Source organism: Rhinopithecus bieti, unplaced genomic scaffold, assembly GCF_001698545.2.
Source record: "Rhinopithecus bieti isolate Rb0 unplaced genomic scaffold, ASM169854v2 scaffold_18295, whole genome shotgun sequence".
In the NCBI taxonomy this organism is placed as follows: Eukaryota; Metazoa; Chordata; class Mammalia; order Primates; family Cercopithecidae; genus Rhinopithecus; species Rhinopithecus bieti.
In genome coordinates, this window is record NW_016809135.1 from 1,115,403 (window position 1) to 1,130,716 (window position 15,314).

General features: G+C 37.6%; 1 protein-coding gene across 1 annotated transcript in view; it reads left to right on the plus strand.

Annotated features, from left to right (window-relative positions):
• Positions 1-13,574, plus strand: part of DYM (dymeclin) — a 349,582-nt gene extending 336,008 nt beyond the window's left edge. Inside the window, 1 exon segment of the mRNA XM_017888647.1 lies at positions 13,329-13,574. Within this exon segment, the coding sequence (XP_017744136.1) occupies positions 13,329-13,574 (246 nt within the window).
• The last annotated feature ends 1,740 nt before the right edge of the window (positions 13,575-15,314 follow it).

Consider the following 15,314-nt stretch of genomic DNA (forward strand, 5'->3'; position numbering starts at 1 on the left):
TTTTTAATCAGGCGTGGTGGAGCAAGACTCTGCCTCAAAAAAAAAAAAAAAGGCGAAGACACCAGAGCTCACTTGCTTGCTTGCTTGCTTGCTGCTCACAGAAGGCCGTGTGAGGACACAATAAGAAGGTGGCATCTGCAAGGCAGGAAGATTGAAATGTCCTCCATGTCTGTAGTCACATTCTCTTTGTCACCTTAAAGTTGGATATTTGTGTTTTTCCTCCTTTTTTCTTCCTCCTTGTTTTGGATTAGCATTTTGTCTGTTGTTTGTGGTAAGCATTACAATAACCACCATGTAAGGAACACTCTTTATCTGCTACGCAAGACCACAAATAATTTTAAATATGTTATTTAATCCTTACGTCCTCTAAAGTAAGTAGTTCTCTCATTTTTCTCACAGGAAAGCTGAGGCTCAAAAAGGTTCAGTGACTTGCCCAAGGACACATAGTCAACATATGCTAAAGCTGGGATTCAAGCCTGACTCCAGGGCCTATGTTCCTACTATTCGGCTATGTCCTCCTCCCTACAAAACCCCCAACCCTATTCCAGGTGCTCCCATAGCACCTTGTACTTTCACAGGGTGCCTCTCCCCTAAATGGTAGCCTGTGTGAGGGCAGGAACATGCCTGGATCACCACTCCAACCCAGCATCTGCCATAGTGCCTACCAAATCATATAGTCCATTGTATAATTATAGGAAATCGGTTGATGTACTCATAGTAAATATTCTAAGGAGAAAAAAGTCATGATCATCTTAATAGATTTTGAAATGGTATTAGGGAAAAGTCAATAGGCACTTCTCGTATTAAAAAATTGTTTTAGTAAAGTAGGAGAAAGGGGCTTCCTGACAACTCAAAAGAATAATGCACAATAGACTTAAACACACAATTTACCTAAGATAAAATATGGACTTATGGACTATATGATTTTTTTCATGTGTCTAATTTTCTACCAAATGCCAGACATTGTGCTAAGACATTAGAATCTGAGGTTAAAAGCATTTATGCCTGTAAATGGGGAGACCTTTGCTTTTAGACTGGTAATGGGAGTTGGTTCCTTCTAGTCAAAACTTGAGCAGAGTTGGGTTTTGCTTCTTCAGTGTGCCACCAGCTTCAGATTCCTCTAGCAGCTCTTTATTTTATGCTTAAAGGGTGGAGTCTACAGCGTCAGAGGGCTTTTTTCAGTGTTTCTTTAGTACTCCATTTTCAGCAGTCCCAGCAGTAGGACTGGAGAAGAAATCTCTCTGTTGTCCTAGTCCAGCCTCAATCCTGGAAACTCCTTGTGTGCACCTGGATCTCAGAGGTAGACCTTTCTCTGCATTTTTGTCCCTTCTCCAGTGGTAGCAGACCTGTGCTTGATATTGGAATGAGTATAGGATCCTGAACCCAACTTGGTTTCCTTCCTCAAATCCCAGGACTAGAAAGATTTTTGCTTTTATTCCTCTATCAGCGGGATTGGATCTTTATCTGTGTCCTGGAGGTGAGAGAGCTTCCTACCTCTTGTTCAGGGGCAGACATCTTTCTACCTTCCCCCTAGAGACAATGAAAATTTGCCTGTGCTACAGGCCAAGGGGTTTGCTGCCCTGCAGCTTAAGGCTTTTTCTTAGCTTGAGAGAAGGGTCAGGGAAGCAAGTGAGTCTTGGCGCCTGCCCCCAGCAGCAGTTATCACCTCCTGCAAGCTTGAGCAGTGATAGAGGGGCCCTCTTCAGTCTCCTGCTCCATACCAGCCTTTCTCATGAGCACCTAGTAGAGGATAGTGAGGAAGAGCTCTTAAGCGAACATAAAATCTCTTGCATCTGGGCTTCAGGTTTCAAGACTGACACATTAGACCACACTTAGCCTTTAATAATTCATCAACATTTTAGCTGCTTTCTTCTTGGCCACTTCTGTGGATACCACTTCTTCCTTGCATGCTCAGCCAAAGGTGTTTGTGTTCCTTCTTTCCTTAGAAGAGGTACTTGACCCTCTTTGGAATTCATTTATCTGGTTGCCTTATGAAATCATATTCTGATGAACTTAAGAAGATTTAAGATTTATTATCTGGTTTTTTCCTCCTCACTAAGGAGAGTCATTCTTTGTTACTTTCCACATCCTACACAGAAACCGAGGTCCAGGTTCCTTATAATGTGTCCACATGTGACCCAGATAGCCTGTTTATCTTACATTTGAAGGAACTGAGGCTTGCGAAAGTGACGTGCCCTGTCCATGGCAAAACTGGGACTAGAACCCAATCTGGAGCTTCTCTCTGTGGACTTGGAGCTACTCTGTTTCTCTCTCTCTCTCTCTCTCTTTTTAACTTTTTGTTTAACTTGAGCTTATTACACCTCTATATGTACATATGTAAAAGACAGTACATATTTACTGTCTTTTTTGGCATCACTGACTCTTCTTCCCAAGAAAGAATGAAGAAAAGGCATCAAGCATCATAGATCTCTGAAGTCAATGTGTAATCCATGACACACAGGTTTAGAGATTATTTCCCTTCTGTGTGTTAACAGTATCAAAGATAAATAGCATATATTGAAAACCGAAGAATCAATAGGTTCCTTGGGTTGGAGAATTATTATTTTGAAACTTAGCTTTGTGCATTTTACTTGTAAAGGTTTTGGATTTTCTTCTTCTAAAACCAATAATGACTCTATTCAAGGTGGCAGGGTAATCTAAATTCTGAACTTCCCTGAAGTTTGAAGTTACCCTGAATACTTTTCTATTTTAATTACATTTTTTGGTTATATTAATAAAATTTACTTTCCAAATTCAGTATTGTCTAAATACTTTATGAAGCTGAGACTTGAGGTTAGGAAGGGGTTTTAAAATTATTTAAGTACTTATTTTGCAAATAAAACTGTAACTCAAGTGATGTAGCAAAGATCACACAGCTAATTATTAGCAGTGCTGGGACTCCTGGATCTCAGATTGGGATGAGACGAGGCACTCGGTAGAAAGTCAAAGACATTTTTTTAAAAAAAGACACATCTTCCTAAAGTATTGTTCTACTCATATTTTACTTTTCATAGGCTGTAGAAAGGGATCTCTTTTTCTAATAAAACACCAATATAGTCTAAGAAGAATGAAAATGAACACTAATACTTAAGGTAAAACACTGAATTTTTTTTTTTATTATACTTAAGTTCTAGGGTACATGTGCACAACGTGCAGGTTTGTTACATATGTATACATGTGCCATGTTGGTATGCTGCACCCATTAAGTCATCATTTACGTTAGGTATATCTCCTAATGCTATCCCTATCCCTACCCCATGATAGGCCCTGCTGTGTGATGTTCCCCATCCTGTGTCCGAGTGTTCTCATTGTTCAATTCCCACCTATGAGTGAGAACATGCAGTGTTTGGTTTTCTGTCCTTGTGATAGTTTGCTCAGAATGATGGTTTCCAACTTCATCCATGTCCCTACAAAGGACATGAACTCATCCTTTTTTATGGCTGCATAGTATTCCATGGTGTGTATGTACCACATTTTCTTAATCCAGTCTATCACTGATGGACATTTGGGTTGGTTCCAACTCTTTGCTATTGTGAATAGTGCTGCAATAAACATACGTGCGCGTGAAAACACTGAATTTTTAAAAATGGAACACCAAGCTCTGGTACGCACTTGTCTCTTCTGCTTGCAGGGGGCCTGAGGAAGGGTGAGAAACTCCATTCTGCACCCCAAGTTCTGCCTAGTGCAAGTGGCCTGCTGACATAATCTGTCAGGGGCTGCAGCTCTGTTGGATTTCAATCAGAACACTCCTTTTTGTGTGAGTTCTCTGGCTCTTCTCCAGATGTGGAAAAACGTGGCTTTAGCCAGTGTGCTCTGGCAGCCACCGTTCTCTTGTCGCTGCCTCCAGTGCCTTTGCAGTAGTGTATGTTAAAGAACAACTTTCCAGAGTGTTGTGGTTGAGGCTCGTGGGTCACATTCAAACCACATCCAAGGAGTATAGAAAAAGACCACATGGTTTTACGTCCCCGCATGAGACCAGTGGTGCAGTAACTGCTCTCTCCTCATGGCCTCCCCCTCCCACTGCTTTATTAAGGTTACCCATTGTCTTTTTAGGTCACAGTATGTATTCTTCAGCTCTGATTTTGTGTGTAATATAAAAACTGTTCTTTCTATCAGAAGCTCAGTATTTTGGGACAAATCCAGTTCTGGCTAGAAATAACATGGCCACAAAGCTTTCCAGTGTGTGCACGAGAGAATTAACAATGTAAAGATAACAAGAGTCTATCACCAAGTGATTGCCTTTGAAGGCCATTGGCGCATTCACTTTAAAGAGAACCTTGCTTGTGCATTTCCTCCCCCTACTCCCCGCTTTTGGCAAAATCCCATTAATTTTGTTGAAGGTTTTATTTTCTGCTGAAAATGCAGGAAATTTAGACAACTCTCTTGGAATCCCCCCAAAACTAATACAAACAAGATACATATGCTTCTCTTAAGGAAACTAAAAATAAAGATTTGAAACTATTTAACTGTATAAATTCCCTCATAAAAGGAAAAGGAAGTTTAGAGAATGAGAGGCAACTCTGACTGCTGTTAACAAGGTAAAACATTCCCACAATGGCCAACTTGTCTATTTGATATGAAATTACTACTTAACCATAGAATTTGTTGAGCTTTCATTCCCAGCATGTATGATATATCAGAAACATCTGAAAATGGGATCATTTTCTTGTTTTTACGTTTGAAATTGTCTGCAGTAAAATAAGTATGCCCATTTTTTGGAGGAGAAAGCCTATCTGATGTGGAAGCTGTAAGGACTAAGCAGAAAAATACCATGGCTGCCCCATCGATGAACCAGCAGATTCTTTTATGGCTCCATTGAGGAGCCAGCAGATTCTACTTCTGACAAAGCTAATTTTGACACAATACTGAGGAAATATGATTAATTTTCAAAAGCATGTCTTCTGTAAAATCTTATTTTATTTCATAAATGTAAGTCATTTTTTCTATACATTGACTACTTTTATAAATTAGTAAGAGTGGGATTTTGGGCTTACATTTAAAACTAAGAAACTTGAGTTCTGAGTTCTTTGCACTTATAGTAATTTCAACTTTGGGAAGCCATTTTTTTATGATAATGTCTGAAGTTAAAATGATTTTTCTCCTTCAAAATACTTTGATAATGTATTTGTGGATGTTTTGGATAACACCCACATAGTGCTTACCATGTGTTACACACTGTTTTAAAAGGACTTTACAAATGCTACCTCAATTTAAAATTATGAAAAAACAAATAATATTAAATACCATTTTGAAATTCGGACACCAAAAAATGAAGATTAGATAAATTTTTAGGTCTTATTTAAAATACTGAAAATTTGGATGATTTTGTAATTTCAAAGAAACTCCTCCAATCCTGCTTGTTTCCTTCTTTTTACAAGTGGGATATAAACACCCAATAATGCCTTTTTAAAAAATAAAACAAGCGGCCCGGTGCCGCGGTGGCTCAAGCCTTGTAATCCCAGCAACTTTGGGAGCCTGAGAACGGGCAGAATCACGAGGTCAGGAGATTGAGACCAATCCTGGCTATACACGGTGAAACCCCGTCTCTACTAAAAAAATGAACAAAAAACAGCCCCCAAGGGCGAGGGTGGCGGGCCGCCTGTAGTCCCAGCTGCTCGGGAGGCTGAGGCCAGGGAGAATGCGTGAACCCCCGGGAGGCAGAGCTTGCAGTGAGCTGAGAGTCCGGCCCACCTGCACTCCAGCCTGAGCGAAGAGCGAGACTCCCTCTCAAAATATAAAATATAAATAAATAAATAAATAAATAAATAAAGGATTTCGTTTATTACCACATGTAGTAGGTACCTGCATCAGACATCTAATCAGAATAGCAAGTTGAAGATGCAAATAACTGGGAAATTATAGTTGTTGAGATAGTTTTCCTTTGAAATTAGAATTAGCCAAAAATTTGATACTTTTTTTTTTTTAAGTAAATCAGAATCTCAGGGTACATAATTTACTCCTGTGGCTTGTGGTTATTTCATGATCTGCTTGGTACCTTGAAGCTGTAGTTGATCTTCCAACACCAATGGGAGGATCCAGAGCATAGTTTCCAGGAAACAACTTACACAGTAGGAATTCTGTCTGTTCCGTAAAGGATAATTGAAGTAGTGGTTAGCAGAGAACTGTTGTCACTTAAAAACAGAAATGAATTAGTTGCAAGGATTACAAATGTATAAATACTTATGTATCTTAATGGGGATAATAGAATACACAGCATTACATCTGTGATCAAAACAGTCCAAATGCTAGACATCTAGCAAAGTGCAAATAAGATGATGAGAAGGCTTTAAACCAGGTTGTATTGAGGGACACTTGAGGTTGCTGATGGGCTTGAGAAGAAGGTGATAGCTATGGCAGTGGAATAGACTGAAGACCAGCGAGCAGGAGTAGAGTGGTGGATTTCTGCCAAACTGCAACAGCTTTCTGTACTGCGTAGAAAGAATGAGGAGCCTTTCAAAAGTGTTCCGTATTCACGGATGGGTTGGTTGACCACTTGGTATGAATGTTACAGGGATTCTAGCATTAAGGGGAGTGACTTTAGTGTCTTTTGTATCTTCTGAGTGTGTTTTATAATTTTACAATTCTTTGACCAAATTTTAAGCTTTCTAATTGGATAGATAATAACTGAATTAGTCAGAAATAAATTAAAGAATTGCTGAATTGAAAAAGGTAATGCACGTAGAAATTCTTGGTATAGTTTTTGGAATATAATAAAACCAATTAACGTAGACCAGACTTCAAGGAAACTTGATTTTATTTCTCTTTCTTGAAAGAGAGTGCTTACGAGTACTTATATCACTACTACCACTGACCTCCAGCCAATGCAAGCTAGTAGGGCTGCCCTGGTTGTGCTCAACCTGCATCCACTAGGACTAGCAGTGCCAACTAGTTGTTAAATATTTGGAATTTCACCCCTGGGCATAACCAGAAAGGAAACTATTCTTAACCTCATGAAAAGGGTATCTATGTTGAGGTTTATAGGGATTCTTTATATTGAAATGTTAATAATTTTTTATTATTATTTTTGAGACAGAGTCTTACTCTGTCACCCAGGCTGGAGTGCAGTAGGCGATCTCGCTGGGATTACAGGTGTGTGCCACCACGCCCAGCTAATTTTTTGTATATTTAGTAGAGGCAAGGTTTCACCATGGTAGCCAGGATGGTCTTGATCTCCTGACCTCGTGATCTGCCTGCCTCAGCCTCCCAAAGTGCTGGGATTACAGGCGTGAGCCACTGCGCCTGGCCTGATAACTTATTTAGAGTGTTACATATTAAAGTAAATATTGACGGAAAATTATAATTAGCTACTCTTTAAACTTACTTCTGAAATATGTTTCTCATTTTTGTTTTTCAAAATAGTAGTACATTAAAATACAGAAGATTCTAGCATGGCAGTCCAGCCAAATATGATATCATATAAAATGTGTTTGCTGTAACCTCCCGCAGTATATCATTAGTCAATTTGAGTAATACTAGAAACTATATGTTCTCCTCATTTAATTTCTAAATCTGCAACTGAATATAATCTATAAAAGATAGCATTAGAATTTGTCACAGAAACAATGTAAGATAAGTTAGGTAAAATATCCAATAACTCTAAAAATAAGAGGGTTAGTGTAACTCTTAAAGAGCCTTTAGTCAGATTCATGCAAAGTAAAAACTAATGTAGAGCATGCTTATTCATATAAAGTTTCTTTCTTTCTTTTTTTTTTTTTTTTTTTTTGAGACAGGGTCTCACTCTGTTGCCCAGGCTGGAGTGCAGTGGCATGATCATAGCTCACTGCAGCCTCAAACCCCTGAACTCAGGCAATCCTCCTGCCTCAGCCTCTTGAGTAACTCGACTGTAGGCATGCACCACCACATCACAGCTAGATAATTTTTAAGTTTTTTGGTAGAGATGGGGTCTTGCTCAGTTGCTGAAATTGCTTTTGACTCCTGGCCTCAAGTGATCCTCCTGCCTCAGTCTCCCAAAGTGCTAGGATTACAGGTGTGAGCTGCTGTACCCAGCCTAAAGTTTCTATTTTGTACTTTCCCTGACTTGGGAATAAAATAAGTAGTCAATATTTTAGCCTGGGTTTAAACTAGCAGATGCCTGTTTAGGAATTGGGTATATTACCCTGTTTGTTTCAGCAAATTACTTATTTAAACATTGAAAATAAACTCTCAATGTGTTTGAAAGCAGAAATTCTAAGCTATCTGCAGATAATTTTTGAAGTATAAGTTTCATATATCAGCGCTTATACTTAGCATAAGTGAGTGTATAAAATATATATGAACACAAAATTCTACAGAAAGCTAATATTTCGACTTGATTATATTTCTAAAGTAGTCATACCATTTCATTGGGTTGCCCTTAAATGACTGTGAGAGAGAATTCTGAAGTTTGAAGTCTCTTCCTTCTTCTATACTAATTCAAATACCAAAATGAGAAGCAAATATAATTCAGACAACTTCTGGTCAAGATTAGCTTGTTAGTTCCAAATTTGAAGTCTCATCTTCTCCCCTTTGCTTCAAAAACATAACAATAATAGATGAATCATAAAAAGAAAACATTTTAAACACATAGCCAAATCCCAAAATGAGACAGCTATTTCTTGATGGAACAGAAACAGAAAAAGCAGTCAAAACAGTGAGCCTGCTGAGCTGGAAGGAGGAGAAGTGGCTGGGAGCTCAGCTACTGTAGGCCAGACACTAGTGCCAGGTTCTCTGCTAGAAATTAGGAGCTGGAATAGATCCTTTATTGAAATAAAGAGCCTGAATAAATGTGTTAATAATAACAGTTAAATTCTGTGTCTGGGGAGGCAAGAGTACACAGAAACAGCCTCACCATGGGATCTTGAAACAAACTGATACCGGCATGGTGATAAGCCCAGCCGGTACTGTCTTTAGTGTGATTGTAGGGCAGGAGCACCGAGGCACCAATTATGAGACCTGGTTTCAGTCTGAGACTCTAGGAAGCCACCACATAACCTATAGATTTGGAAGTATTAAACCGTATTAGATGAGCTTGCATAACAAAATACATGCTGAAATTAACAATAGAAAAATAACAGTCATGATCATAATTAAGGTAAATTTATCCAAATAGAATTAAAAACTAATAGAATAACTATGGGAATATTTTGAGTAGCCTCAAAGATAAATGAAGGAATAATATTCATAAAAAAGAGTATATAGGAAATAAAAACAGAAAGAAATGAAATAATATGACTGTGAGAGAGAACTAGAAAGCTTAAAATGAAAAATATAGTCATTAAAAATCAAAGCTTAGTAAACAAGATTGATCTATACTGGACACTATCAAAGAGAGTTAATAAATTGGAAGATAATAATGAGAAAAGATTATCCAAGTTATCTTTATGGAAGAGACTAGGTTGTCAGATCAAAAGTGCACTCCGAATATACTGAGCAAGACGAATGAGAATAAGCCAATACCTAGACTTGTGGTTGTGAAGCTGAAGAATATAAAGCAGGAGTCCCCAACATTTTTGGTACCTGGGACCGGTTTCGTGGAAGATGGTTTTTCCATGAACTGGTTGATGGTATCAGGATGATTCAAGTGCATAACATTTATTGTACACTTTGTTTCTATTATTATTATATTGTAATATATAATGAAATAATTACACAACCCAACTCACTGTAATGTAGAATCAGGGGGAGCACTGAGCTTCTTAATCTGCATTTGGAGCTGCTCCCCAGCCTTAGCACCACCTCCTCAGTTCCACCTCAGATCATCAGGCATTAGATTCCCGTAAGGAGTGTGCAACCCAGATCCCTCACATGTGCAGTTCACTCCCATTCAGGGAAATGGTCACTAAGGTAGTAGCAGTGTATTTCTCTATATCTTTCAGGTAGTGAGTTTTAAAAAGAATGAGTATACCTGCTGTTGGTGAAAAAATGGTAGAAAGGGCCTTCCTACATTGCTGGTATAAATGTATTGTCATCACCCTAAACAATCTGACGGCATCTATTAACATTACAAATACAGCCTTTTCAGCAGTCCCTCTCCTGGAATCTATCCCAGAGACGTACACGTACCCATACATAAACACATCTACCAGGAGGCTTATCAACCTTATTCACAGAAACAAGGAAACTGGATATATATTGGATGCCCATCAGCAGAATGTTATGATATATTTTACATGTTATATATATATATGCTATAAACCTATACTACATGTCTACTATTTTTACTTTAGAAGTCAATTCTCTTTTAGAATGATTAAAAATAAGAAAAATATCTTGCTTCCCTTGTGGACATCTACATTTCTGTCTGTTTTCATATTTCTTCTCCCTGAAGAAATCCCTCTAATATTTTGTATAGTGCAGGTAATAAATTAGCTTATTTTTGTTTGAAAAAGTCTTTTTTTCACCTTCATATTTGAAAGATATTTTTGCTGGGTATGGGATACTTGGCTGACTGTTGTTTTATTTCAGTGCTTTAATGAGGCCACTACATTTAGGTTGGACTGCATCGCTTCTCCTAAGTCAGCTGTGACTCTTATCTCTGCGCCTCTGTATTTAATGTGTGTGTGTGTGTGTGTGTGTGTGTGTGTGTGTTTGGTTTTGGTTTTTAAGCTGTCCTCAAGATTTTCTCTGTCTTTGATTTTTAATAATTTGAATTTGATGGATCTAAGTAGATGGTTCTTTTGGTTTTTGTTTGGGGGTGGGGTGACCATGGATATTTTCTGACGTGCTTGAATCTGTTTGATTTTTTTTTATTATTATTATTTATAGGAAATGCTCAGTCATTATCTCTTCAAATATCTCTTTTGCCCCATTCTTTCTCTCTCTTCCTTCTGGGAGTCAATTACATGTATATTAATGCATTTCATATTATTTTACAGCCTTCATTGGATTCTCTGTCTTGTTTTCTCACTCTTTTTCTCTTTGTAGGGTTGGTTTGTGCAGTTTCTGTTAACCTGCCTTCAGGTTTGCAGTTCATTCACAAACTCTGTCCAGTCTATTGTTGAAACCTGTTTAAGGCATTCTTCACTGCAGTCACTACATTTTACAAAAATTGTATCTTTACCATTTGTCTCTTTCTTCTAGTTTTTAACTCTGCTGAAATTCCCAATCAATTCAAACAAATTTTGTAGATCATAGTTCTTTTAGATTCCCTCTTTGATATTTTCAGAATGTTTTATCTCTGTGTCATATTCTGCTGATGACTTTGTCTCTTCAACATGGATTCTTTTACTTGCTATGTTGTGTGTTTCAATTGAATGTTAAATATTGTATTTAAGTAAACAGAGGCAGAGGCTGAGTTCAGTGGCTCACCCATGTAATCCCAGCACTTTGGTAGACTGAGATGGGAAAATTGCTTGAACCCAGGAATTCAAGGCTGCAGTGAGCTAGGATCGTGTCACTGCACTCCAGCCCAGGTGACAGGGTGAGACCCTGACTCAAAAAAAAAGTAAAAAAAGACAGAGGTAAATTGTATGGAAATAGGCATACCTTTTCATCTCTTAAGCAGGGAAAGTAAACTTTTTCTGTAAAGAGCCAGATAGTCAATACTTTTTATTTTATAGGCCAAATAGACTCTGAAGTCTACTTTAGCTAATACTAATATAAGTCAGTCCTCCATATTTTGAGTTAGGCATGCACAGATTCAACCAACACAGATTGAAAGTACATACAGTTGGCCCTTCGTATCCTCGGATTCCACACCCACAGATTTTTTTTATCTATGGATGGAGTGAGCAACTGTAGTGTGCCATTTTGTATAAGGGACTTGAACATCTGCAGATTTTTGGTATTTCCAAGGCACGGGGATGTCCTGGAACCAATCCCTTAAAGATATGGTATCCTGTATAGCCACTCCTGCTTTCTTTTGACTTATGTTTGCGTAGGTATCTTTCCATCCTTTTACTTTCAACCTAACTATATTAGAAGTTTCTCATAGATAGCATATAGTTGAGTGGTGTGCTTTTAATCCACTCTGACATTCCTTGGATTTTAACTATTGTAGACTATTTGCAATTAATGTAGTTAGTAATATGTAACTGCCATTTTACTTTCTGTTTTTAGTTGGTTTCCCCTTTTTCATTTGCATTTTTTCTGCCTTCCTGTATGGAAATTTTTTTAGAATCCCATTTTGATATATCTCTAGTTCTTTTTTCTTTTTCTTTTCTTTCTTTTTTCTTTTTTTTTTTTTTTTCTGAGACGGTCTGGCTCTGTCACTCAGGCTGGAATGCAGTGGAGCAATCTCAACTCACTGTAACCTCCACCTCTCAGGCTTAAGCCATCCTCCCACCTCAGCCTCCCAAGTAGCTGAGACTACAGGTGTGCCACCCGCCTGGCTAATTTTTGTATTTTTTGTAGAGATGGGGTTTCGCCATGTTGCCCAGGCTGGTCTCAAACTCCTGAGCTCAAGTGATCTGCCCACCTTGGCCTCCCAAAGTGCTGGGATTACAGGCATGAGCCACCACACCCAGCCTTGATATATCTATAGTATTTTTGTTTCTCGTCAGGTAGATTTGCTCTAGACATTACATTATATGTACATAGCTTATCGCAGTCTAGTAGTGTTGATGTGTTACCAGTTCAAGTGAGCTGTAGAAACCTTTGTCCCTTTAAATCCCTTACCCACCTTTGTTTATAATTGTTTTAGATATTTCTTTACATACATTGAGAACCACATCAATCTTATAATTTTTGCTTCAACTGTCAAATATATTATAGAAGACTGAAGAGGAGAGGAAAGTCTGTTGTATATACCCATGTGCTTGCTCCTTCCATTGCCCTTTTCTTCCAAGAGGTTTGCTGATTGCTTACTTTGAGCTTTGCTGTTTGGTAACTATTTAATGTTCTGATTCCCAAAGACTATTCACTCCGAGAAAACAGTGACAAAATCATAGTCTGTTTATCTGAAATATAAAGACTGAAATGACAGTGTAGAGCAATGAAGTCATTTTCTGAATGACTTAGTAGTCATTTTCTTGGAATGGGTACTACCCTACCACTACTCTACATCGTGGCAGTCTTAACGATTTAGGGTAGTACAATAGTGAGAATACCAATATGGATCTATTAAATGAGGAACTGAGTAAGCTCCAAATTTCCCTCTAGATTGATAAGTCTATAATTTATTATATGAAATTCCTAATTATTACCATACTAAGTTGAAAAGATTTTAACCCAAATCCTTTAGTAACTGACAAACCTCATTCTTAAGATTCTTGACAGAAATAATCTTGATGAGCTTCTCTGTGTGATCTTTCCAATTCTGTTATAATTTTAAGGCAATTTCTCTTATTTTGATTAATTCTATTGCAAGGAGAAAAGAGTGACTCTGTGTTGGGGTTTCTTTTCTTTATGAGGCACAAGACCTAAATGTCATTGAAGAGGTGATTCGAATGATGTTAGAGATCATCAACTCCTGCCTGACAAATTCCCTTCACCACAACCCAAACTTGGTATACGCCCTGCTTTACAAACGCGATCTCTTCGAACAATTTCGAACTCATCCTTCATTTCAGGATATAATGCAAAATATTGATCTGGTAAGTGTAAATGAAGACATTTATTATGATTCTTTTTTAAGTGTTAAAGTAGAGAATGTTTAATAAGCCTTGGTAAGAACTGTAATAGTAAGAGTTTCTTCTTTCAACATTAACTGTATTTGCAGTCTATTTTGCTATAATAATTGTGGTAATCCGTGTATTGTATATACACACACATACATATTTAATACAATTGAAGTCATACTTCATACAGTTCTTTATTCTGCCATTTTTACTTTACACTTAGACTGTGAGCATTTTTCTATGGTATTATCAACTCTTTGAAAGTCTCACATTTTAATATTTATCTAGCCCATGTTTGTGTCCTAAAATATATATAACCATTATCCCATTTTTGCTCATTTATTTCCAATGTTTTATATCAATTCATAATGAATGAAAAGTTTATAAATAAGTCTTATCTCAAATTTTAAAATTAATTTTTGGTATGGTTTTAAAGCTGGAATTTTACTAGTTTTTCTGTCAAAGGGCATCTTTATTTTCAAGATTCAACACAGGTTGCGAAATTGCTTTCCAGAAAAACTATAGAATTTGTGCCTCTGGGCTGGGCGCAGTGGCTCATGCCAGTAATCCCAGCTACTTGAGAGGGTGAGGCAGGAGAATCGCTTGAACCCAGGAGATGGAGGTTGCAGTTAGCTGAGATCACACCATTGTACTCCAGCCTAGGCAAAAAAAATAAAACCCCACCCCAAAAAAAAAAAAAAAAGGCCGGACAAGCGGTGGCTTACGCCTGTAATCCCAGCACTTTGGAAGGCCAGGATGGGCGGATCACGAGGTCAGGAGATCGAGACCATCCTGGCTAACATGGTGAAACCCCATCGCTGCTAAAAATACAAAAAATTAGCCGGGCATGGTGGTGGTCGCCTGTAGTCCTAGCTACTCAGGAGGCTGAGGCACAAGAGTGGCGTGAACCCGGGAGGCGGAGCTTGCCATGAGCCGAGATCATGCCACTGCACTCCAGCCTGGGCAACAGAGTAAGACTCTGTCTCAAAAAATAATAATAATAATTTATGCACCTGTATATCATCTTATACTTCCACAAGTGACCTATGAGAGGATCTATGTCACTGTACTTTTGTAGCTTTGAGCATTGTAATTATTTTAATGTCTTTTATGGCAAAATGGTATTTTTTCATATTTTAATTTCCTTAATTACTAACGTGGTTGAACATTTTTTACAGGTCTGTGAATGTTTGCTTCCTGTCCTTTTTAAAAATGTTTTTTGCTAAGTTTTCTACTGCCATATTAGTGTTTTCTGATTCAATTTGGTTCCATAGATATTTTTTGAATAACTAATGTAATTCACAGTGCTAGGTTCAAATAAACTGAAGAGCCACCATCGCTGTCCTTGTGTTACTTATATTTAGGAAGACATTCAATAATTAAGTTATGAAACAAACATAAATATGTAATTTCAATAGTAAGTAAGCACATGTACATACCTTTCTCTGGGGTGTTTACCCAATAGTGGAATTGCTGTATCATGCCAAACCATTTTCCCTGGGGTGCTACCATTTTACACTTTGGTCACTGCTGTATGAGAATTCCTGTTGCTTTACATACTCATAAAAAATTGTTTTGATAGTTTTGTCAGTTTTGTAATGGCATCTTATTATACTTTTAATTTGTAATTCCTTGATTACTAATAAGGATAAGCATATTTCATATGTTTATTAGCCATTTAGAGTTCCTCTTTTGGGACTGCCTGTTCAAGTCTTGTTAGTTTTTCTATTGAGTTATTTCTCTTTTTCTTATCAATATATATTTTATTATTGTTGTGTT